General features: G+C 35.1%; 2 protein-coding genes across 2 annotated transcripts; both read right to left on the minus strand.

The window, feature by feature from the left end:
* Positions 1-23,952: 23,952 nt before the first annotated feature.
* Positions 23,953-25,029, minus strand: LOC142530428 (uncharacterized). The gene has a single exon (XM_075636261.1). It carries the CDS (start codon positions 25,027-25,029, stop codon positions 23,953-23,955), a length of 1,077 nt encoding a protein of 358 aa, XP_075492376.1.
* A 21-nt stretch (positions 25,030-25,050) lies between these two features.
* LOC142530429 (uncharacterized) lies at positions 25,051-25,566 on the minus strand. Its single transcript, XM_075636262.1, has one exon. It carries the CDS (start codon positions 25,564-25,566, stop codon positions 25,051-25,053), a length of 516 nt encoding a protein of 171 aa, XP_075492377.1.
* Between the last annotated feature and the right edge of the window lie 501 nt (positions 25,567-26,067).

Genomic DNA, 26,067 nt, shown 5'->3' on the forward strand with positions numbered 1-26,067 from the left:
ATAAACATGCAAGATTTGCATAGTACATGAAACTCGTACAGTGATGAACACCATTTTAAAAGCTCATGACTACATGCATGCAAGATGTGGCTCTGGCCCATGAGCGTGGTCTACATATGATTGGGCTTATTGAAAATGTGGTGGGCCTGTAATATGTGATTCCTAACGAGTTAATTGATAACATCAATTTGTTGTCTTTCTCTTCCTCATTTGACGGGGTTATGGTGAACTTCAAGTTTAATAAGATATTTGATAGCTTTGAAGAGCTAGTCAATATGCTTATAACTTATGAAATCACCATAAAATAAGAAAAATTGTTGTTTTTATAATGGGCCTTTCGTCAGACGAAAAATGACCCACAAGGTAAGGGAAAGAAATGTTCTGCCCCTGACAGGAAAAACAATCCCAACAAGAGGCAAACTCTGAAACACACTTAAAAGGCCTACAAAGCCCGATAAGTTAGAACATATTTATTTCACTGCAAGAAGTCCGGACATAAGAAATTATATGTGCCAGAAATGTTCTGGAAATGATAAGTGAATGTCCAAGTAAACATGATTTCAACAACAAACAAAAGAAAGTTAGATGATCCAAATCCCACACAAATATGGCACGCTAGACTAGGTCACATTTCTCAAAGAAGGATGCACAAGCTAGTGGGAGAATGCATGTTTGACTTGTCAGACATAAATTCTCTACTTATCCGTGAGTCCTGTCTGAAAGGAAAAATGACCAAGACTCCATTCGATGGAAACGTAGAACGTGCACATGGTCTACTGGATTTGATCCACACAGACGTTTGTGACCCGCTAAGTGTTAGCACAAAATTTGGGCATTCCTACTTCGTTACCTTTACTGATGACCATTCGAGGTATGGATATGTTTATTTGATGAAACTCAAATCTGAAGCATTTGAAAAGTTCAAAGAATTCAGATCTGAAGTAGAAAATCAACTTGAAAGAAGTATTAAGGCACTTCGATCTAATCGAGGTAGAGAATACTTAAGTGCTGAATTTTTGGGTTATCTAAAAGAGAATGAGATTCTCTCACAGTGGACTCCACCAGCAACACCACAATTGAATGGTGTCTCTGAACGTCGAAATCGAACCTTGATGGACATGGTTCGATCTATGATGGGATTCACTGAATTGCCTATATCGTTTTGGGGCTTTGCGCTTGAAACTGAGGCAATGTTGTTGAATAATGTCCATACAAAAGCAGTGGATAAAACACCATATGAGATATGGATGGAAAAAACTCTCAAATATTCTTACATGAGAATATGGGGATGTCCTGCTTACGTGAAGCAGACAGTGGAAGACAAATTGGATAATAGATCCACTTTGTGCTACTTTGTAGGATATCCAAAGAATTCTGTTGGATATTATTTCTATCATTCCAATGAAGTAAAAGTGTTTGTTTCAAGAAATGCCACCTTTTTGGAAAGGGAATTTCTATTAGATAGAAAAGGCAAGATGATAGAATTTGAAGAAATTCAAGATACTCCCTCAACTATAGAAGTTGAACCCATTTCCCAAGAACAAGTAGTTGAAGTACAAGCTCCTAGAAGGCCTGATAGGGTTATTAGACCGCCTGCAAGATATACGCTTCTTCATGACAAAGCCACGATGAGCATTGTGTTGGATGTGATCCAATGAATTTCAAAGAAGCAATATCTGATACTGATTCAACCAAATGGCTTGAAGCCATGCAGTCAGAAATGGACTCTATGTATTCAAACCAAGTCTGGACATTGGTGGATCAATCTGAGGGAATCGTTCCCATAGGATGCAAATAGATCTACAAAAGAAAGCTTGGGGCGAATGGGAAGGTAGTGACTTTCAAAGCAAGGCTGGTTGCAAAAGATTATACTCAAAGGCAAGGAGTTGACTATGAGGAAACATTTTTCACCAGTTGCTATGTTTAAGTCTATTAGAATACTACTAGCCAAAGCAGCATGGTGTGACTATGAGATATGGCAAATGGATGTAAAGACTGCATTTCTCAATGGAGACATTAAAGAAGAAATTTATATGTCTCAACCTGAGGGATACACATTAGTGGGAAGTGAGCATAATGTATGCAAACTTCATAAATCAATATATGGTCTCAAGCAGGCATCAAGGAGTTGGAACCTCAAATTTGATAGCACTATCATAGAGTTTGGTTTTGCTAAGAATCCTGAGGAACCGTGTGTGTACAAGAAAGTTAGTGGGAGTGCAGTGACATTCCTAGTACTTTATGTTGATGATATCTTGCTCATTGGGAATGATGTAGGATTACTGCAATCAACTAAAGCATGGTTAGCCAGTAAATTCTCCATGAAAGACATGGCTGAAGCATCCTATTTATTGGGAATACAAATCTATAGAGATAAATCAAAAAGGATGCTCGGACTCACCCAAGCCACCTATATCGATACCATTATAAAACGATTTTCTATGGAAGAGTCCAAGAGAGGATACTTACCAATGTGTCATGGTATTACTCTATATAAAGCTATGTGTCCCAAAACTGATGAAGAGATAGAGATGATGACACGTATCCCATATGCATCAGCTATTGGTAGTATCATGTATGGTATGATATCGACACGTCCTGACATTGCTTATGCTTTGAGTGTTACAAGCAGATATCAGGCGAACCCTGGTCCACTACATTGGAAGGCCGTGAAAGACATTCTTAAGTACTTGAAAAGGACTAAGAACTTGTTCATGGTCTATGGGGGTGGAGAATTGAAATTGGAAGGCTACACTGATTCTAGCTTCCAATGTGACGTAGATGATTCGAAATCGACCTCTGGCTTTGTATTCACGCTTAATGGTGCGGCTGTCTCTTGGAAAGGTTCCAAGCAAGACACCGTTGCGGATTCCACCACTGAAGATTGAATACATTGTTGCATCTGCTGCAGCAAAATAGGTAGTTTGGATGAGGAATCTTGTCCAAGAGTTGGGCGTTATTCTTAATGGAGTTGATCCAGTCCCGTTGTACTGGGACAACACTGGTGCCCTTGCGCAAGCAAAGGAACCAAGGTCTCATCAGCGATCCAAACATGTACTGAGGAAGTTCCACATCATACGGGAGATAGTGGGAAGAGGAGACATATCAGTTGAAAGAGTCCACTCTGCAGATAATGTTGTTGATTCACTTACAAAGCCCTTGCCAGGACCATTGTTTGAAAGCATCGCGAAGCAATGGGATTAAGGGTAGTTGGCTCTAGGACAAGTGGGAGATTGTTAGAGTAGATGCCCTGCAAGCCAACGGTTGGCTAGGGAATTTATTGACTCAAGTGAAATAAACACTCTTTATTTTAATATAATTTAACTTTTTATGGTCTTGTTATACTTTATCTGTATACCCATGCAAACAGCATAGATAAAGTCCTTAATTATGCTTTAATACAAATGAATCGTAATTCGATGTTGAAACTCATTTGTAATCACTGCATATTCTAAATTCATTCCTAGTCAATTCAGCCGCCTAAAACAGGGATAAAGGTCGCTTGAGCTCGAGACTAGCATCTGTGATGTTGTGTACTGCGTTTCTTGGTAAGGGCATGGAGATGTCCAAACATGCAGATGGGTAGTCATATGATGATTATACCGAACAACCCTCCATCGGACTTTTCAAGTGGTTATCATTCATCGAAAGGATAAGTCTGTGGTTATGATTGTACACCATTAGTCCTTACGACCCGGGACAACACTGAGGCTCTATATGCTAGGGCTGTGCTTTGACTCGTTTACCGGCTCCAGGAGAGTCATCAGGTGGCGAGGTTGGGTACAGTTGCGACACATATAGGAGCCAGTGCATTGTAGTCGGGGATTCACCGCTCACCTACGGGTGTGGATATCCTGTGTGATCTGATGAAATAATAGTGCATGGAATCTCTGGCCAGAGTATGAGATGTACGTTAGAGAAGGAGTTCTCAAATAGTACACGCGATGCCACTATTATAGTTATCACATAGTTATCGAATTATTATGCAACCCTCGATGAACCGATGGTTGCAGATTCGATCGGGATATATGAGATGAAGGGACCGTACTGTACGTTAATCATAATCGACTGGTTCTTGCAGGCACTATCAGTGATACCTAGGGGATCATGGGGCGATGCTACTAGACGCTCTTACCATGATCCGATGGGTGCTATCAGAAATGAGTTCTGACATTCTTGATCAAGGTGTTGAGGAAAAGAATGGGGCTAACTAGGGTAAGCCCGAATAAGAATAAATGTTATTCTGAATCACAAAGAGTTGTGAATCCACGGCTAGCTGTATCCCTGAACCATTGAGGGTCACACAAGTACTGAATTATTTTGTCCCCGTTGAGAGAATAAATTCAGGAGTTGAATTTATATTATGATATAGTAAATTCAAGAAGTTGAATTTATGAGATACTAATTTCAAGAAGTTGAATTTATGAAATTTGGAGAGAATAAATTCAAGGAGTTGAATTTATAAAATTTGAGAATTTAATTTATTAAACTCAAAAGTTGAGTTTATTAAATATTAAATTTTGGAGGTGATAAATTCAAGGAGTTGAATTTATAATTTAAATATTAAATTCAAATGTTGAATTTATAATGGATTTAATTTATTAAGCTCAAAAGTTGAGTTTATTAAATAATAAATTAAATATAGTGGGAAGTGTGTTTAATGGGCTTGTATGAGTACAAGTCCAATATACTAAATAATTAAAGTTTTAATGGACTTTGATTAATTAATTAAACTAGTTGGACTAGCTCAATTAATTAATCAAGTCCATTAATTTTAATTATAATTATTAGGTCATGGCTTGATTATAAAAAGGAGTAAGTAAGCCATAACCCTAGCCTCCAAGAGACCACAATTTCTTTCCAAAATGTTTCGGTGATTTGAAAGAGAATAAGATTCGGGATGCAAATATTTTAGAATCTTTAATTGACTTAATTAATGTGATTAATTAAGTAAATTAAGGATTAGAAATAAATATAAGAATTTGATCCTTATTTGACAACCACAAGGCATCCGAAATTTCTTTCTGAAAAATTGCTTTTCGGCTCTTCAAATTTTCGAAATAGTGCTCTCGAAAATTCCTTCAAAAAACAAGAAAAATTTGGCTTTGAAAATTGAATCGAATTTTTCGTGTTATATCTCTACGCAAAAGTTCTTCTAAATTTCTAGTACAATTTAGAAGAGGAACAAATATTCCAGTCGTGGACCGGATTAGGAGATCGAAAAATGTTCGTAGGGATTTACAACAAGAGCTACATCCGCTAATATCGGAGTAGTTGGAGCCACGTGATCTAATTCACAAAGGTATAATTTTCTAAACATCCTATGAATATTTTGTTAAAATCATACGAGCGCGCAAAGCAAAACATATTTTGATTGTCAAAATAAAATAAAATTTTTAAAACTTTCGCTGCGTTTGGCGTGTAGAAAACCGAGATCTATTATCAGATAAATCTTGATGACTCTTCCAATGATTTTAAGACAATATGGACTAATTCATGTAACAGTCTTATGATACTCAATCAAACTTGCTTTGGACTATAGAAAAAATTGGTGGAGGGTTTAGAAATCATCCTGAAGTGTCTTCACATGCTTGAGAGTTTTATCTTTGAAATTTTATAAGGAAGCCAAGCTGTGAGTCTGATCATACTTGAATTCTCCAACCATGGCTTCCAGCACCTTCTCATGATGTTCAATGTCGGCTAATTTTGATTGCAGAGGAGGTGGAGGCTCTATTTCTGGATAAGAAACCTTTGGCTGGCATGACATCCTTTGTCGAATAGCATTAGCTCGAGTTGCATGAGCTTCAGAGGTGTATTCTAGATGAACAAACATCAAAACAAACAAAGATTCAGAATTCTCAAGGACTAGGGAGTAGAAGAGGTAATCAAGGAAAGATCAGTGGATGGTTGAGAAGCATCTGCTGGTGTGACCATTGCTGCAATGGTATAGGATGCTAATAATCTTATTTGATTTGCAGCAGTCTCGGAATGGATATCTTCTCTTAGAGTCATATTTGGACGAGGATAGAGTCATATTTGGATGAGGAAAAGTGTAATGTTCCTAAAACTGTTGCATTTCTTGCTGAGGAGCTTCCAAAAAGACAGCATGTTCAGTAGGAATAGAGCTTGGTGACCTTAAATCTATCAACAATGCAAGCTCGTATGTTCATGGCCTTGGCTACAACGTTGGTCCTTGATGTGTAAATTTTGTTTCTTCAATTTTCGCGGCCTTTTCCAATTTCTTTATGTCTAAAAAACATCAAACCTTGTGAGAGTTCGCATTTTAACCCTTCATCAAAGAAGCTTATTTCTGGTTCAACTTAAGCATCCATTTCCACAATGTGTAGATGAATATGGGTCTAGATGGGAGCCTCTTCTTCCTCGAGAATGGCTTCTTTAAAAAAATTTCCTCTGTTAGGATTGGTAGAGATGTTAGGTCCAATAAACACATGACAAAATTTTCTTCTTTAGACTTTAGGAATCTCAATTGTTTTTAGCAGTAAAGATTAAATCTCCAACTTCTGAGTGCGACAAACAACTTTATCAACTAGAAGTGCGAAAAAAGTCCAACTGAACTCAGTGAAACAACTTATCAAAACCGACATACCAAAAGACTATACACATACAGTAAATAATGTCGGTGTCGACTAACCCCGGTCTCGGGGCGTGACATTTAAGTAGTATCAGTTGGGAAAAAAAATATTTGTCAGATTATGTTAAAAGGTTGATACAGTTCCATCGGAATGACTCAACGAATAATATTCACCACTTTGTCTTGAGGCATGGTCCGAAAACATGAAATTCCTTCATTTAGAACTCTGAAATGCGTTTTTGCCGTTTAAGGAAAATTTCGTAGAACTCATAACTTTCTGTAGGAGACTCGGAATTTGATTCTGTAAATTGTTCTTGAGTCCTCTCGACATATTATTTCAATCCATATGTCTAAAAAATTTCTACGTTTGGAAAAATTTCTCGAAAAATTTCATTCAACACGTTTTTTGTACTACTTATCGAATTTTTATGAAATTTCATTACGTAGACAATAAGTATTTTTTTATATTGTTGAGAATATACCTATCAGATATATGTTGACTTATGCTTTTGACTCAAGATGAAAGATTTGACTAAATATGAGAAAATATGATGTAAGAATTATATAATAAGTTTTCGGTATTCCAATATAGAAGTTGATTTTGCGTCAATAGTTAACTGTGTGGTATTAAGTTTGGGTTATTAAGAATGTTAAGTGTTAATTTTAAATATGTAGGATCTTGTAATATCTTGTTTAAAATGAATGTGAGAAACAATATGCTCAGGTTAAGAAATTTATATTATTTTGGGATAACAAGTAGACTATGACCATAGGTAAATAAAATAAGGTATGAGATATTGTTTGATATCAAGGAAAGTATAACACAATAAGTTTTGATAATTTTTATGGTACTAAGAATGATTCAAAGAGATTGACAATCAATGCACTCCCTTGTGTTAGACCATGCTAGGATCATGGTCTTGATGAAATCAAGATTTAGTAAAAGAATAATTATATAAGGATTAGTTTCTTTCGTACAAGGATGAATATATTTTTATTTCATGATGACTAGGTTATAATTTTTGAGATTTAAGCCAATAAGCTATAGATTGATATTGAGTTAAATTTAAAAATTCTATACGAGTTTTATGTTTTGAGATAGTAATCGTGATAATTTCAAGATAGAATAAAATCAATATCATTTCGCATCTATTTAGTGCCGACTTGATTCAACTCACTGTGGTAGATTTCGATGCCATCTTAGGGGCGAATTGGTTATCTAAGAGCCATCAATCATAGATTACCGGAGTAAGAATCTCAAACTCTGGACCCCGAACCAAGAAGAAATAATTACCTGTGGCAATGCCAAGAAACATAAATATGTTATTTCTTCTTCTCAGACTTGAAATGCCATAAAATCGGGCGAATAAGTTTACCTAGCAATGGTGAATGAAGTGCATGAAAGATTTGAGCTGAAGTTGGAATGTATTCAGTATAAGATTTTTCGTACTTTTTTCTAGAAATGCTTCTTGGAATAGTCTCGGACCGTGAAGTACAACTTGAGATAAATTTGGTACCTTGTGCTGCATCAATCTCTAAGGCACCCTATCAATGGGCTCGAGCTGAATTCGAGGAGCTAAAAGAACAATTCTAAGAGTTGTTAGACAAAAACATATTAGGCCAAGTGCAACCATTTGGGGAGCTCCAATCCTATTTGTAGAAAAGAAAGATGATAGTATTAGATCATGTATAGATCATAAAGAACTCAATAAGACCACAATCAAGAATAAATATCTTCTTCCAATGATAGACGGCCATTTTTTATCAACTTAAATAAGCTACAATCTTCTCCAAACTCGACCAGAGGACAAGCTATCACCAACTAAAATTCATAGCAGAAGACATCTCAAAGACAACCTTCATAATAAGGTACGAGCATTATAAGTTCACAGTAATTCCATTTGAAAATGATTTGAAAATAATGATTTTTTGTTAGTAACACTAATGTTCTACTTATTGGATCATAAGTTAGTCATGAAGATTATAAATGCTTTTGGGACATGTAGATTTTCTAAGAAAATACTGATGATTCGTGGTTACTAAATGAGTTAATTTTTAAAATTTCATATAAGAAATAATGATTCGAAGACTACGACGATCTTTAGAAGTACAAAATTGTATAATTTAGGATTTTAGGTATTGATGGAAATGTAAGATTGGTTGTGAGAATTGATTTTGGGTTTAATAAGCTTAAGATGATTGAACTTTATGTTACAAGAAACCTATAAAATGAAATTAGGAACGCCAAGAACTTATGGGTAATTGTAAAATTTTTGTAATTAAGGACCAATTGGATAATTTTCGAGGAAATTAAGAATTTATCTTGCAATGGTTAAAAAAATTTGAGGACTAGCTAAGCAATAAGTGAGAATGGAATGGTTTTAATGATAAAAAATTTCAATGATTTAGGCTTGAATAGATATTAAGAACCTTGAAATATCTGGGTTATAATGGTTTAAGGCATGGTAATCAAGGGCATTATAGGATGAATCAATATTGAGCTTGAGAATCTAAGCGTTACTGGAATAATGTTGTGGCAAATTAAGAATTTATAGTTATGAAAATTTAGGTAAAGTTGATAAATTAGTTAAGTTATAGGATTAGACATTAAGTTAACATATTTTTGAGAACTTAAGTTTGATGTATCATAAGTTTAGTCCTGATCTTAAGAGTTAAAATTATACGTTTGTTAAAGTTAAATTTTTTTAAAAAAAAAATTTGGGTATGATTGATGGTTAGGTTACTTGAGAGACGTATGTAAGAAGTGAGATAAACACATGTTTGGGGAAATAAAAAACTATTTTTCTTAAAAATCTAGTAATATTGTAATATTTAGAAGTAAGTATATATGGTATACTCATGAACATTTAGATGTTATGCTTTATAAATGTTATGCTTTATAATGAATAAAGGCACAAGAGAAATTTTTGAAAGTCATTAACACTACAACAAAAATGGCTTTCCGCAGCGCGCATATAGGCTTTCCGCAGCGCGCATTGCACGCTGCAAAGTTGCAAGCGGTTAAAAGCTCAAGATTATCCGCGGCATGCATGTGCACGCCGTTAATACTATTATCATCGGCGTGCATATGTACGCTGTTAATAAACCTTTCCGCAGTGTTCAATGTACCCCATTAATAGTGAAAAAAAAAATATTAGCGACGGTTTTAATCGACGACGGTAAAAAACTTCAAAATCGTCGCTAATTTAACGACGGTCTTTAAATTTAGCGACGGTTTTATAATTTTGCGACAGTTCCAAAACCGTCGCTAAATTTTGCGTAAAATTAAAAAAAAATTTACTTTTATAATCTAATAAATTTTTATAAAAACTAACAATACAGCTATAATAATAATACTCATTCTCTTAATTAACAATTAAAAAATTAATCATAAATTGAAACAAAAACACGTATCTAAATCAAAACTAAAATCATATAAGTAAAGAAAAATTTTAAGTGTTGTGAAGTAAAATAAAACGGAAAGAGAATTTGCGATTTTTTTGCGACGGTTTTTTTAAAACCATCGCCGATTTACGTCTATTAGCGACGGTTAAATTAAACCGTCGGTGATGATTTTACTAAAACCGTCGCTAATTTAAAAATTCGAACTCATTTTCCGCAGCGTGCTAATAATATGCATGCCGTGAATAATACTATTGACGACGTGCGATTAATGTACGCCGTTAATGTCTGAACACAAATTTTTTTTAAAAAAATGATTTACTTTTAACAGCACACATAAACATGCACGCCGTTAATAGTATTATTAACGGCGTGCATTTATTGTGCGCTGCGGATACTACTATCCGCAGCGTGCTTTTAATGCACGCCATCAATAATAATATCCGCAACATGCTTATAATGCACGCCGTTAATAGTATCAAGTTACTATCCGCAGTGTGCTTTTAATGCACGCCGTCAATAGTAATATCCGCAGCGTGCTTTTAATGCACACCGTTAATAGTATCAAGTGCAACACTATTAACAACGCACATATGGGTGCACGCCGTGAAAAATAGTATTCGCAGCGTGCTTTTAAATCACGCTGTTGATGACGTGCTGCGGAAAATTATTTTTCTTGTAGTGTAAGAAATTTGGGATTAAGCGGATATGTGTGTTAGAATTATGTTATATAAGACTATTTGGTTTTGGTAAGTTTGAATTTCAAGTTTATGAGATAAGTGTTCATATGAAAATTTTGGGTAAAATAAATACTAAAAGCAATTAGTTGTGTTCAACGTAGGTTATCAATGAACGAATATTAAAATTTTTATCGAGTAAGAAATCTAAAATCTTGATATGTGGATTCTAGAATTCTACGGATTTTAAGTGAAGTTGAATTGTTAGAGTTAGTCTAACGCTAACATGGGATAAATTATTAATTTTTATACGCTAGTATTAATTAAGCATTAAGGATACGTCAGAATACGTCATTCGTTCCAATGAAGAAAGTCCAAGTGTCTTAGGCCTCAACTATATTGTAATTGAGAATGAAATAGTTTAAGTATGTAATTGATGCTAGAAGGGTTTTATTATATAAGTAGAAGATCAATATTGTATATTTGGGTTTTATGGATTAACGTTACTCAAAATTTAATATTTGCAACAATTTTATATTTGAGATGTACTTGTAAATAGTTAAATTACGTTAGTTTGGTGCCGTAAGATACAAAATTCAATTCAAATATCTTAAAATAATATTATTATGGGGTTGAGACAAGGTTTAACTATTAAGCGTATTACCCAAGATAGAAGTCAATTCGTAAATTTTGGTGCTAAGATCTCTTAAGTTGAACTGCATAAATACTAACATTTGGATTTAAAACCTTAGCATACCTTGAGTTCAATAAATTTAAGAAAGGATGCTTTTGGGATTTTAATATTGAAATACAATAGGTCGATGAACATCTTGGATATATTATAAGAAAAGTAAGGTGCGATAAGTTTGGACCTCTATTTCTAGTACTAGGAATTGTGAGAAAAGTCAAAATTCGAGGTCATAGTGATGGATCGGTTCGGCCACCTGCGAGGGTGATTCAAATACAATATTCTCAATGAGCTGCAATAGCTCGTGTTTAAAGAATTTATACACCGATGAATTAGATCGAGTTTGATTTCAAACCAAGCGGAAAAACACTCGAATTAATCATTCGTTAAGAAAAACTGAAAGATTTTTAAATCTAAAGACTTGTGTAAACTGATGGACTGAAATACGGGAAATAAGTTATGGCTTCTATCAGTTCAGCTATGGACATAACTGAACTGATACGAACTGATCAAGTCAGTTTAAAACACAGTCAAGCAGTTAATACACATGATATGTTTATGAAAATTCGGAGACTTCAACTCTCCTACGTCATCCCTACTACCACCTCGGGTAGGATCCATTAGAAATTTTGATTTATACAACACCTTATACAAACCCACACAGCTTAAGACTTACCCACTGCCTAACTGAATTCCTAGTCTAGACTGAAGGAATCACCTTCCAGCCAACACTTGTTTAACGTATGTGTGTCAAAGATCACATACACAAATTTTACATCTTTGTGAAAGACGGTATTTGAGTGATGGGTGCGTGTGTGTGAGAACTGATATCTGAAAACAACCCGAAAGGTGATCTCACACACTGAGGGAAATAATCTTCTATACTAAGCTGATATAACTTTGGAGTGTTCCCTCGACTGGACTGATTGCTTCTTTGTAAGCTGATGTGCAATAAGCGTGCCCTTTCTTTTCTCTCTTCTTTTTCACCTCTCGTTCATGTATTTCTGCACTGATCTTCATCTTCTATTTATAGGCGCTAAGCTTGTTCGTACAGTGAGACTCGGTGAATGAATCCGTTGCACTTTGAATTTGTTCCTCGAAATGTGCCTGTAATTTCCGACAACCATTCTGGAATGTTTAGGCTTTAAACATTGATGCATTGTTTATTATTGTACCTTGATCGTGCAATAGCTTTTGTACCTTTGTGCACAGCTAGATTAAGCTTGTCGTATCTGCAAACAGGTTCGCTCCTAACTGATGTTCTGAACTGGTCTTGAACTGGTGAGGTGAAATCAGTTGACTCGTCAGCTGAACTGATTTCACTGATTCAGTTGAACTAGTCAGTTGGGCTATTCATCAGTTGAACACTTCATCAACTGGCCGGGCTTCTGAAGGTCTTCTGCTGAACCACCTATCAACTGGACAATCAGTTGAACTTCTCTTGATACTTCAGTTGTACTGGTTTAGTTCGATCAATCAGTTGGCACTTTCAGTTTGCATCTCGATAGCTTCAGTTTAAGCTTGGTAACTGATAAATTCGAAGCCTGGTCAGTTTCAGTTTCTGCGTACTTAGGTAAACTTATTAGAAATAAATAAACAAGTTTTGTTAGCATCAAAATACAGATTGCGAACATGAAATGTTCCAATACATAGTAAAATAGAACTAAGTAACCATATGCCGTTTTAAGTTGAGATTCGTAACGAGTATGTTGAAGGCAAATTTAATTAGGATTGAGGAGACAGAAGGACAGCCTAACACTTATTTTATCAGAGTGTCACAGGGGAAGCGTGTATTATTGGTATACTAGAATAAAGAGTCTAAACTTCTTGATTATCGAGGATTAGCGAATTTCGGGGACGAAATTCAATTTAAGGGGGATAGATTGTAACGTCCCAAAAATTTGAAGGTCCACGTGAACCACATGCATGCAGTTTATCAAATTTATTATGTATTTTAATTAATTTATTTTTAATGCATTGAATGCATGATTATTGCATGGTTCATTAAAATTTCATGCGTAATGGCTTTTCGTAGTTTTTCGCGCTGGAACGATGAACGTAGACCGGGGATAATTGAGGAAAATTATTTTTATTAAATAATTATTTTTATTTATTTAAAATATAGTGTAATTAAGTGAGATTTTCGAGAATGGTGGAGTATATTTCTACTCTCCGGATCATATTTTTAACATGTACGCAAATTTTAGCGAGTCGGGGGACTTTTTGAAGGTTCGGGCAATATTTTAAAAAACGTACCTAAACGAAATATTTTTCGAAAATGCTTTTGTGCTTAATGGGATTATTTTATTGCTTAATGTTAAGGGCCCATTAACACTTAATAGTCTAACTTAAACTTCATAATTAAACCCAAAACCTAATTTATTCATGTTTGCCACACCCCCCCCCCCCCCACCACATTTCATCAGCAGCCTTTTCATTAATCTTCAGCAGCCACCTTCAAAAATCCTCTTGGTTTACAAATAAATCTCTCACCGTCTCTCCGGTGCACGTTTTACGCAAAGGTTTTGAGCGTTTAATCGCTAAGGCACACCCTATACCTCTTTTTTCTCATCAATCGCAACATGATATGCAATTTGAATGGTTTTTGCATGATAGTACATAGTTATATCATTTTGCATTGAATTTACATGATTATTACCTGAAAATATGCACATTACATGCCATTTAGCTCACGTTCTTGATATGGTTGAAGGGCTTCCGAATCTTTGAGGTTTGGGGAGCATTTTACAGCAGGTTTTGAAGGTGTTTAAGGGTTATACCAAGTCTGGATCGAAAATAGTAAGGGCCGATGGTGATCTCTTGGTTCTACGGTTCGAATGCTTGGACCGAGTGAAAGGAAGAGGGCAGCCGTGCTTGGCTCATTCCAGGCGCTGGTTCAGGCCATGTGGGGTCATTGTCTGGGCTGGGAATGGTCCATGGCCAGCTGGTAGAAGGACTATGCTTGGATCGAAGCTTGGTGACAAGTTAGGTCGAGTTTTGGGCGAGTTCGAGTGATACCGACCGCAAAGGCTATAGACGTGGGTTAGGTTGGTTCAGTCAGGTGCACGTGGGTCTGTTATGGTCCTAGAGGGGTTATCCAAGGTCTGTAAGCGTCGGTTTCGCGTCTAGGGTCAAAGGTCGAAGGTTTGGTGCATTAAGGTTTGAATATCGATACGTGCAGAAAATTCCAGCAGTTGGTCGAGGACTTTCGAGGGTCATAGGTGGTATGAAATAAGTGGTTTAAGGGTTGATCATGTAGGTTCAAATCATGGTTTTAAGTTGGGGAAGATTTGGTTGAGTTTCGGGTAAATTCGGTTTAAAATCGGGAGCCTAGTCCAAGTTTTAAAACGAATTACAGAAGTTCTTGCATGGGCTCGAGTTTACGTCTAGGAAAGTGTTATAAATATGATTTGAGGTGTTTTAATAAGTTTGGTTGGTTTCGGGTTGAAATTTTGAGGTCCAGGGGTAAAATGGTCAATTAGGGTTTCCAGGGGCAAAATGGGTCATTTTTCGTCCCTGACAGAGTTAGCAGTCCTGGCAGCGCCCTGATCACAAATTAACATGTTTTAAATGTATACATTATCACGAACATGACTTTTTATAGAAATATGAAAAATACATTGCATGCTTGATTTTAGGAAATTTACTTATATGCATGATTTTTATAAGTGATGAATATGATGATACGTTTTGAAGGATGGCAGTTGGTTGTAATTAATACAAACACGAACACAAACACGTAAGGCCAATGCTCAGTGGATGGGTAAAGTTGTCGCTGATGTCCCCGCCGCCGGGTACCAAGGTTATACGCAGATGGATCCATCAACTAGAGCTGATACGAAAATCACAACTAATGATCCGAAAAGAAAATGAACACGAAAATGTTGTCATGATGAAATATGTTATGGACACGTTTACATTTTGACATGTTATGTTTAAGCTCAAGCTTTTAAGATCATGAAATGTATGTTAATTACATTACTTTTCATTGTTGCATGTTATGTATATGTACTTGTTATAATGGTTCAGGTGTGTTGAGTCTTTAGACTCACTAAGTGTGATTGCTGCAGGTGAACATAATTTTGTGGAGACTGTAGGCGCTGAAGACTGAGTAGGCGGAGCTGGTGTGGACACGTTAACCCGAGAACCTTGCATTTTTTCGCATATTATGATCACGAGTCATGGGTGTAAATAATATTTTAATTTTTTTGCATCTCTTTGTACGTTGATGATTTTGACAGACGTTGAGTTCTTTTAAAGCAGTAGACTATGAGATTAATTTCATTTTAAAAGTTTAATTAACTACAGTTATTTTTTTCAGTGGTTGGTCGATTTTTTAAAAATTCATGAATGATTGCTTTTATTTCATGCACGTGTTTGATTATTTCCGAAAAACAGCTTTTAGAAAAAAAAAATATTTAAACAGTAGATGTTTCAACTTTTATGTTTTGGGTATTGTCCAAATCCAATCAGAAAAAGGGCCCAAATCGCCTTGAACTATGTCTTGTGTACGTATAACTGTTCTTGTACTGGCACGTTTTGGTATAATGAAAATAACTTTCTGGTCTAACTTGATAAATGAATGATGCTAATTACAAATAAAATCCAAGAAATATAGCTAAAACTTTCATATTTACCACTTTTACAAATTCCAATCTACTCAAGAATTGTATTTCCAAATTGAAGTGATTCATCACCTACACATAATTTGATTCCCAAGTACGTATTTTGTTCGTAGTTTCATTGGATAGATGAGAAAGTTGTAGAAATAGATATGAAATATTATTGAACATTGGGAAATATACATATCGATGGAATATCTTATGAATTTGCAGCTTAGAAACATTGTAGAAACGATTCAATCCTTGTTCTTCGGCCTGGTTGTAAGTGAATTGAAGTTCGGTTTTTGCTACTCATATTAACTATATGTATGTGCTATCAATTATTTGAGTTTATAGCTCCATAATATATACAAAAATTGTGATTTACGAAATACGTATCAATATCATTGAAATATGATTATCGAAACATGGTTTTGACAATGAAAATGGCTATAGTTGTGTATGTTTTTTATGATTTGAAGTAGTTTACAATTTGATATAAATAAATACCAATACGTACTGGAGTTGATTCTTTCTACATGCAAGTGTCGATGAGATTTTAAAAGTACATTGCATTGATTAGTCTTGAATTTAGACAAGTGGTTAAGTCCATTTTATAAGAAGATGCACCCGAATTTTTTGAAGTCCAGTCAACCATTGATAGCATATTTAGTAAAATTACATCTGCATATGGTTTTTTTATAAGTATTTTGTGTACATATTTAAGTGGTCTAGGGTGTCACATATAATCTATGGAATGATATTTCTTTAGTTAGGATGATTGGTAACATATATTATTTCTCAAATAAACTGATCATAAAAAACAACATATATATTTATGAACGTCGTAGATGGTTAGGTTATCAGGAACACACACGCAAGGCCCTTAAATTTTTGTGTGGATGGTAAAATTGTTTTCTTGTATAAAATACAATTATTATTTGAATTCATATTTTATAGGAGTCAAGATTTTTTATAACAAAATTATTTAAAATAATCAATCATTTATAATTTTAAATTTTTTTCTAATATAAAGTTTTTTTATTAATTTTTTTTTTCAATTTAGTTTAGATCTTAAATGTTAAAAATGTAAATTAAAATATATAATTTGCTATTATATCTACTATTTCTACGCACGATGTAAAATACTAGTATTTATAAAGATTTTGATTTTTTTCATTGTGAACATTTTTCATATGAAGATCATATATCTATTGAGTTAAACATATATGAGTGATAAAATTTCTGAATGAATGACTTATGGGAAAGCTCTCATATGTCAAACTATTGAAACCGCGTTGTATGATATCGTTGGCTTGGTGATCCGAAAAATAAAGACACCCGATTTTAATGGGTGAGACTGATCTCTTCTGGAATTACACCAATGACAAGGAAATTATAAGATTAATATCTAAGGTGACGTGAGATGACACCAGTAGTAAGACACGTTCTTCCCGGACTTGTGGGCCTAACAATCCGACCCATTGACATTCAAATAGGTACAACTCATCATGTATTCCCATGAAGGTATGGGTTTTTGCGTTTACAAAATTTTAAGAAAATATTGTATCTTGACTAATATCTATAGCTTTCGATATAATGATAAACGCTTGATTCTAATAATATATGGCTCACTATCTCACTAAATTAATTAACTTTCAAATAACGATATTACACATATCTGACAAAACCAATTACACATTTATTTGTATAATTGTGGAATTTTTTTACATAAAAAGTTAATATTTTTTACGGGAAATTGGCCTTCAGTCCTCAGCCGTCGATTTTTTTTGTGTTCAGTCCCTGGATACTTTTTTAGTACCACATTTCCACATGAAGTGTACCACATTTTGTATGACATAGTACCACAATTTTGTGGGTAGGGAGTGAACCCAAAGAAATGTTTTGATTGGGGATTTTTCATCAACTTCCCCTACGTGTTACTTACGTGTTTTCATCATTAAAGATCATTCATTGTAAAAATAATTATTACAAATATTTTCAATATAATTTTTTATTATTTTTACATGAAAAGTAACTTTACTTCAAAAACAGTTATGTACAAAAAAACCAACTATATAGGCACCGATATATATTACCCTCTATTCAATATACAATTATAAAAGCTATTTTAATTTTTTTTAAATGTCCCCCACCTAATCGATCTAGCTAATCGTAACAAAATAGCAAAAAGCACCAAGAAAAGAATAATTGTGAGGCCTGAGGTCGAAGTGGGTGGGGGTGATCGCCGGTATTATGAGGTTGCACGGATAATGAGCGGCCTCTGGCAGGCTTCTAGGCGAAGAGAACATGAATGAACCGATCTCACATCGGAAGGAGAGAGATTCCAAAATTGTTCAGGTATGTGACTGTGCAGTTGAGAAGTGTTTGAAAGATTTGATATGTACTATTCATATCAAGAAGGTGCATTTTTTTCGTTAGCTCATTACATAAGAACTCCAAGGTTAAGCGTGTTTGACTTGGGGTAATTGTGGGATGGGTGACTCCCTGAGAACTTTCCTATGGTGCATTTTAGTAAGGTCATAAGCATACCGGAAAAATTCATTTTTTTACGGTGGGGACAGTCGTCGAATCTGAGGTATTACAGTTGGTATCAAAGACGACCTCTCTTAGTACGGTATGATTTTTGGACGAACCAATCGGAAGCTTGTGGGCATGTGAGGCCCGGGACCGAAGAGGGCGGGGAGTGATCGATGGTGCCATGAGGTTGCATGGATAATGAACAGCTCCTGGAAGGCTTCTAGACGAAGGAATATGAATGAACCGATCTCACACCGGAAGGAGATGTATTCCAAAATTGTTCAGGTATGGGACTGTGCAGTTAAAGAGTGCTTGAAACATTTGATAAGTACTAATATCAAGAAGGTGAGTCTTCTTTTCGGTAGCTCCATTACATAAGAGCTCTAAGGTTAAGCTTGTTTGACTTGGGGCAATTCTGGAATGGCTGACCCCCTGGGAAGTTTTCTAGGATGCGTGTGAGTGAGGACATAAGCACGTTGGAAAGACCCGTCTTGGTACAGTGGAGACAATCGTCGAATCTGAGACGTTACAATAATCATATACTATTATAAATTTTTAAAAGAAAACAATTTCAAATTAAATCCAAAAAAACATAATCGAGAAAAAAAAACCAAAAACATATGTATATGCAAGACGTGTATCTTAATATACGTGGGTCATAATAATAAATAGTAATTATTTGGTTTGATTGATTAAATTGAGTTGATCGATTAAATTTGAGATTAGTTTGTGAATTATAGTTACCTTTTTAGTAATTAAATTATTTGAATAAAGTAAATATATTTGGAGTGGATTAATGGTGAAGTGGCCCTTTGCTCGCCGGCGTCCAACTTAGTATATAGTTGTCAAAAATTACTCGCGAAGGAATGGGATGTTCGGGTGCAACACATATATAGAGAACAAAACAGAGTGGCGGACTTTTTGGCATCGACATCACTGGATTATGACAGAGGCTGGAAGAGCGTCGAGGAACCCTCACCAAGGCTAAAGAAGATTATCGATGAAGACAAGCTAGGAATAGGTAGACACAGAATAGTGCCTATATAAAGGTTCTTGTAACTGGTGTCCCCAACCCGCACAACAAAAAATATATATATTTGGAGTAATATTATCTTCAAGATTTGATATAATTAATTATTACAAAAAATGGTAAGCAAACATGTTTTTTTTACATACATCACTTATTGACATTATCGGCGGCCATAGGATAAATTTGTCCCATATAATAGATGCTAATTCATATTTTGAAAAATATATAATATAAAACTAATTTTTCCCTAAAAAGAATAAGGATAATTAATTATATCAGTTATTTTGAAATACAACATTTTTATATTATTCACAAAAAAGTAATTTCCTACATTTTGAAAAGGATTTATATTCTAAGTAATACTTTGATTCCATTGATTATAATTTAGAATTTAAAGTATTTACTACAGTATAGTTACCTTGAATAATATATTTTAAAAAAACTACAGTCAAATATATACTATGTTATTCTTAAAATACATTTAAAAAACAACGCAATTTTATATGCATTTCACGATGGTCTAAAAACCTTTTTTATTTTTATTTTTTTGTTTTCCTGCTTTTCCAACGAATGGTTTCTAAAATCTAAAAATTAAATAAAATATTACATTTTATTCTGAAAAGATATTATTCATTATTTTAAAAAATTATTTACCATTTATTAAGAATATTTTGTAAGTATATTATATTCTAATAAAATATATTATAAATCCCAATTTTAAAATATTTTATTTTTTTTTTTTTAAAAAAAGACATATTTCAATTTTCTAACCGAAAATTCATAATATATCTTAAAAAAATACAGCCCCAAGTAGAAATGAGCAACGGCCGGTCTGGTTCGATTTTACATGATTACGGCTTTGGTTTACAGTTTTTGAAATGACTAATTTGATAAACAAACCATTCATTACGGTTTGATTCGGATTTATAGTATTATAGTTTGTCGTTTTATACTGATTTAAAAACAAATTCAATTAATTCATTATATATCATTCTAAAATGCGTAACATAATCATTTAAATTCAGTTTCTATAATTTTTGTTTGGTTTTTCAAGCATACAGTTATATAATTTGATAAATGAATTCTATTATTTCAGATAATTATTTTTAATAAGATTAAATTATTTAAATTTGTTATTATATAATTTTTATTTTTGTGAATTTTAAATTAAATTATTTTTAAATATATATATAAATGTTTTATTAGCCATTTAGTTATTAAAATTATATTTATTTACTAATATTCTAAATATAAATAAAATATTTCTTTCTTTTTATAGTACGGTTTAAATGAACGGTTCAGTTTTGAGTTACATAAAACCATAATTGAACTATAATAATTTAGGTTTTAGGTTATTATAAAACCATAATAAGAACTTCGGATTACGCTTCACTTTAGTTTTCATTTTTTTCTGGTTTGCATTTTTCGATTTTTCAGTTAAGACCATATTATATCCATCCCTACCTCCAAAAGCATGGAAAATAAAAACCATTGTGAAGAGAATAAAATTCTATATTATTGTCTGTTTACATTGGAAAATATATATACAATACAACCTCTAATTTAGATCCTAAATTAACGGATATATACCCTAATACAATATAAATTTCTATATTGAAGAATCCCGATGGAGGCAAGTTAGTGGATTTCCCAGATTTTGTGCAATAATTGATTTAGCCAATCTTAACACTCCCCCTCAAGTTTGGAATGTATGTTGACAATTCCTAACTTGTTGAGTAGAGCAGAGAATTGCGGATAGCTCAAAGGCTTTGTAAAAATGTCTGCTGGTTGCTCTGTCGTGGAGACATGAGTCATCTTTATTATTCCTTCTTGAACCTTTTCTCTTATAAGATGACAATCCATTTCTATATGCTTTGTTCGTTCATGGTAGACCGGATTTGAAGCAATGTGTAGTGCTGCCTGATTGTCACAATGCAGGTTGACAGGATGAGGATGTTTGATTCCCAAATCATTTAGGATTGTTCTCAACCAGATCACTTCACAACAAGTGGCAGCCATAGATCGATATTCAGCTTCCGCACTGGATCGTGTTACGGTTGTTTGTTTCTTGGTTTTCCATGAAACCAGTGAGTTGCCAAGGAATATGCAATATCCAGTAACCGACCTGCGAGTATCACGACATCTTGCCCAGTCAGCATCACAAAAGGCATTCAGTTGCATTGTAGATTCAGCAGGGAAAAATATCCCTTGTCTAGGTGTTTGTTTCAAATATCTCAAGACGCGATGAGCTGCTTCCAAATGTGGTGTCCGCGGTTTGTCCATAAATTGACTCAAAATATGCACTGCATATGTCAAATCAGGTCGTGTGATTGTCAAATAAATTAAGCGTCCAACGAGTCTTCGGTACGAAGATGGGTCACTGATGTACTCACCTTCAAAGTTGCTTAGAGTTAAGTTTTGTTCCATAGGAAAAGGGGCTGGTTTTGCACCAAGATAACCAGCGTCTTCAAGGATCTCAAGTGCATATTTCCTTTGTGAAAAAGTGATGCCTTTCTTAGATCGTGCAACCTCTATACCGAGAAAGTATTTCAATTGTCCAAGATCCTTTAATTTGAACTGATTCTTTAAGAATAATTTTGTATCTTCAATATTTTGCAAGTCATTCCCCGCAATGACAACATCATCTACATAAATGAGGAGAACCGTGAACCTATTACCTTGGGATCGGACGAACAAGGAATAATCAGCCTTTGATTGCTTGAAGTTGGCCTTTTTGAGAGCAGTAGAGAATTTGATGAACCATTGACGTGAAGCTTGCTTGAGGCCATACAAGGATTTGTGGAGTTTGCAGACTCTTGTCTCCCCTTTTCGTCCGAAACCAGGAGGTAATGACATGTATACATCTTCATCAAGATCTCCATTTAAGAATGCATTATTGACGTCAAGTTGGTGAAGGTGCCAATTTTGACTCGAAGCAATTGCAAGAAGTAGACGAACTGTCACAAGTTTGGCAACAGGAGCAAAGGTCTCTCGGTAGTCTAGTCCTTCGATTTGGTTGTATCCTTTAGCCACCAACCTAGCTTTAAAACGTTCGACTGTACCATCAGCATGTAGTTTAATCTTATATACCCATTTGCACCCTACTAGTTTCTTCCCGGGAGGTAATGGTTGCAATGACCATGTGTTGTTGGCCTCGAGAGCGTCAAGTTCCTCTTGCATGGCCATGTTCCAACGAGGATCGCGAACAACTTGTGCAAAGGAAGATGGTTCTTTTCCAATCGTAAGAGAAATTGTGAAAGCATGGTGTTTGGTAGGTAGTCGAATATAAGAAAGAACATTAGAGAGAGGATAGGTAGTACCTGTAGCTTCAGCCAATGCCGAGTTTGATGTTGGGGCGTTCCTTGAGGGAAGAGGAATACCGACATGATACTCACGTAGATAGCTGGGTGTGGTCGTAGTTCTTGAGGGTCGTGATGAAGGCATTTCGGGAACTAGAGTTGAATCATGCTGTTTGGTGGGTGGTGAGTCTGTAAGTGAGGGAACAATTGGGGAAGAAGATTCAATGTCGAAATCAGAAGGTTCTTTGTTGGTGAAATGTTCGAGTGGTGACTCTTCAGTGTTTAAAAACCGTGGGATTACATCATTTGTGGACAAATGACGATGCATGGGAGTTGTGTCTGCAGTAGCTGAAGGTGAAAGTGGAAAAATATTTTCATGGAAGATAATATCTCGTGAAACAAGAACTTTGCCACTTGATATATCATAGACTCTATAACCCTTTTGCCCATATGGGTAACCTAAGAAAAGACATCTAGTGGCTCGGGGATCAAATTTCGTGGGACGTTGGTGATGTGTAGAGACAAAGCACAAGCAACCAAAAACTCGTCAATGATTATATGTGGGTTGCTTGTGAGAAATCATTTCAAATGGTGTTTTTCCTTGTAGAAGAGGTGTAGGAGTTCGATTGAGAAGGTAGGTAGCAGTCAAGATGGCATCTCCCCAGAATTTCTTAGGAAGATTATCTTGGAATAACAAGGCTCGAGCTACATTGAGGAGGTGTCGGTGTTTTCGCTCGACAACTCCATTTTGTTGTGGGGTGGAAACATAACTAGTTTGATGGATTATACCCTTACTTGAATAAAAACTTTCCATTGTAAATTCTGATCCATTATCACTTCGGAGAAATTTGACTTTCGAACCAAATTGTGTCTCAATGAGGTTGATGAAATTAGTAATATATGAGCAAGTATCTGATTTTTTATTCATCAAATATGTCCATGTGCAACGAGTGTAGTCATCAACTATAGTAAGAAAATATTGTGCCCCTTGGATGGAAGGAACATGATACCCCCCCCCCCCCCCCCCCAAATGTCGACGTGAATCAATTCAAAGGGTGTTTTAGTCTGAATAGAGCTTAATGTAAATGGAGAGCGAGTTTGTTTCGCTAATGGGCATATTGATCAATCAGAAATATCACAAAAATTAATATCTCTGACAGAACGAGAAAGCAAATGCAATGCCTTATTTGATAGATGTCCAAGACGTTGGTGCCAAAGTTTTGGAGAACAAATCCTTGCGGTGATTGCATTGCATTTGGTTGCTTGTGGAGTATCAAGATAGTAGAGTCCTCCTAGCTCAGTTCCTGTCCCAATCATCTTTCCCGATCGTTGGTCCTGTAGCATACAAGCAGTATCGGTGAACGTGGCGACATATTCGGGGCAATGCACAAGTTTACTAATGGAAATCAAATTCAGCTTGAAGGAAGGAACACACAACACATTTTGTAAAGTGAAATTGGAAAAATGGACACTGCCTATATGTGTGACAGTGGCAGTGGTTCCATTAGCTAGGTGAACGGATCGATTGGTTACACAAGACTTTGTCGTCAACAAATCAGCTGAATGAACCATGTGATCTGTGGCTCCGGTGTCAAGTATCCAACAGACTTTTCTATTAATAATTGAAGCTTGATAAGCCATACCTGAGATATCAGTCATTGCCGATGTACTACCAACATGATTAGCAATCGAATTGGACTTACTCCCATCAAGTAGTGCCATGAGATTTTGGTATTGTTCACCTGTGAGAGTGAATTGTTTAGGAGTTGCTGGTACGTTGGCATCTACGTGATTGACTTTGGAAGAAAAATTCTTCTGTTCTCGCTGTCTTGGTTTATTACTTACGGAATTCGTCTTCTGCAGCTTTCGACAGATATCAATGGTGTGACCCGACCAACCACAATAATCACATTTCAGATGTGCTCGGCATGTCTCGGCAGTGTGTCCAGGTTTGTTACAAGTTTCACATTGAAGATGTGGATGTTTGGGTGTGGGAAACCTCTCTAATCTGTGCATATGGTTTTTCACAACAAAAGCTGATGGTTCGGTCAATGGTGCGCCTCTATTCGGCATTCCTCGCTGCTTTTCTTCTTGAAGGACAAGAGAATGGGCTTTATTGATAGTAGGGAGTGGATCCATAAGCAAAATATGTCCTCGAACTGTGGCATATATTTCATTAAGTCCCATAAGGAATTTCATGGTCTTTTGGTTTTGTTGGAACTATAAAACATCTTTCATAGCACTACATGAGCATTGTGGGAAGCTATATAGTGCATCTCGTTCATCCCACAGCCCTTTAAGTTTGGTATAATAAGTTGCAATAGTCATGTTGTCTTGTTGGCAATTGTATATGGCTTCCTCGACGTGGAGAAGATGGACACTATTGGTACGGGAAAAACGATCTTTCAAGTCGCTCCAAATTTCGCTAGCATCTTCATAATATATCACGCTTGCTGCAATATCTTGTGAGATTGAATTGGAAAGCCATGCCTTTACAAGATTATTATACCGACAAGGCTGTTTGATGGAGCCATTTACGAAGCCTTCTTTATTCTTGATGTTGAGAGCCATGAGCATGGCAAGGCTCCAAGTGCTGTATTTTTCTCGATTTAAGGGTTGTGTGACAAGTGTTAGCCCAGGTTGATCAGAATAATGGAGATAAAGAGAATCATTAGGATTATCAAATTTGTTAGTCTCGTATTTGGCCGACTTTTGGTTTTCATCTTTTCCTGCCATGTGTTCTGGCTAGAAGATGATGAGGAAAATATTGATTGTGAAAAATGGAGGTGAGCCGATGGTGGCTCTGATACCATGTGAAGAGAATAAAATTCTATATTATTGTCTGTTTACATTGGAAAATATATATACAATATAACCTCTAATTTAGATCCTAAATTAACGGATAAATTAACGGATATATACCCTAATACAATATAAATTTCTATATTGAAGAATCCCGATGGAGGCAAGTTAGTGGATTTCCCAGATTTTGTGCAATAATTGATTTAGCCAATCTTAACAACCATAATAAACAAACATCCCTAAATATATACACAGTTGTTGCATTCGAATTAATTACACATTATTATTGTAAATTGTCATTTTATTTGCTTTGAGATGTAATTAATATTTTAAATCACATATTTAACTGTATGCATCTTCCTTCTCAAATCTTTTGATCCACTTTACAAAACAGTCATCTAAATCTAAATATGTCGTGTATAAAAATTTAAAACA

The sequence above is a fragment of the Primulina tabacum genome, chromosome 17 (assembly GCF_025594145.1).
Source record: "Primulina tabacum isolate GXHZ01 chromosome 17, ASM2559414v2, whole genome shotgun sequence".
Lineage (NCBI taxonomy): Eukaryota > Viridiplantae > Streptophyta > Magnoliopsida > Lamiales > Gesneriaceae > Primulina > Primulina tabacum.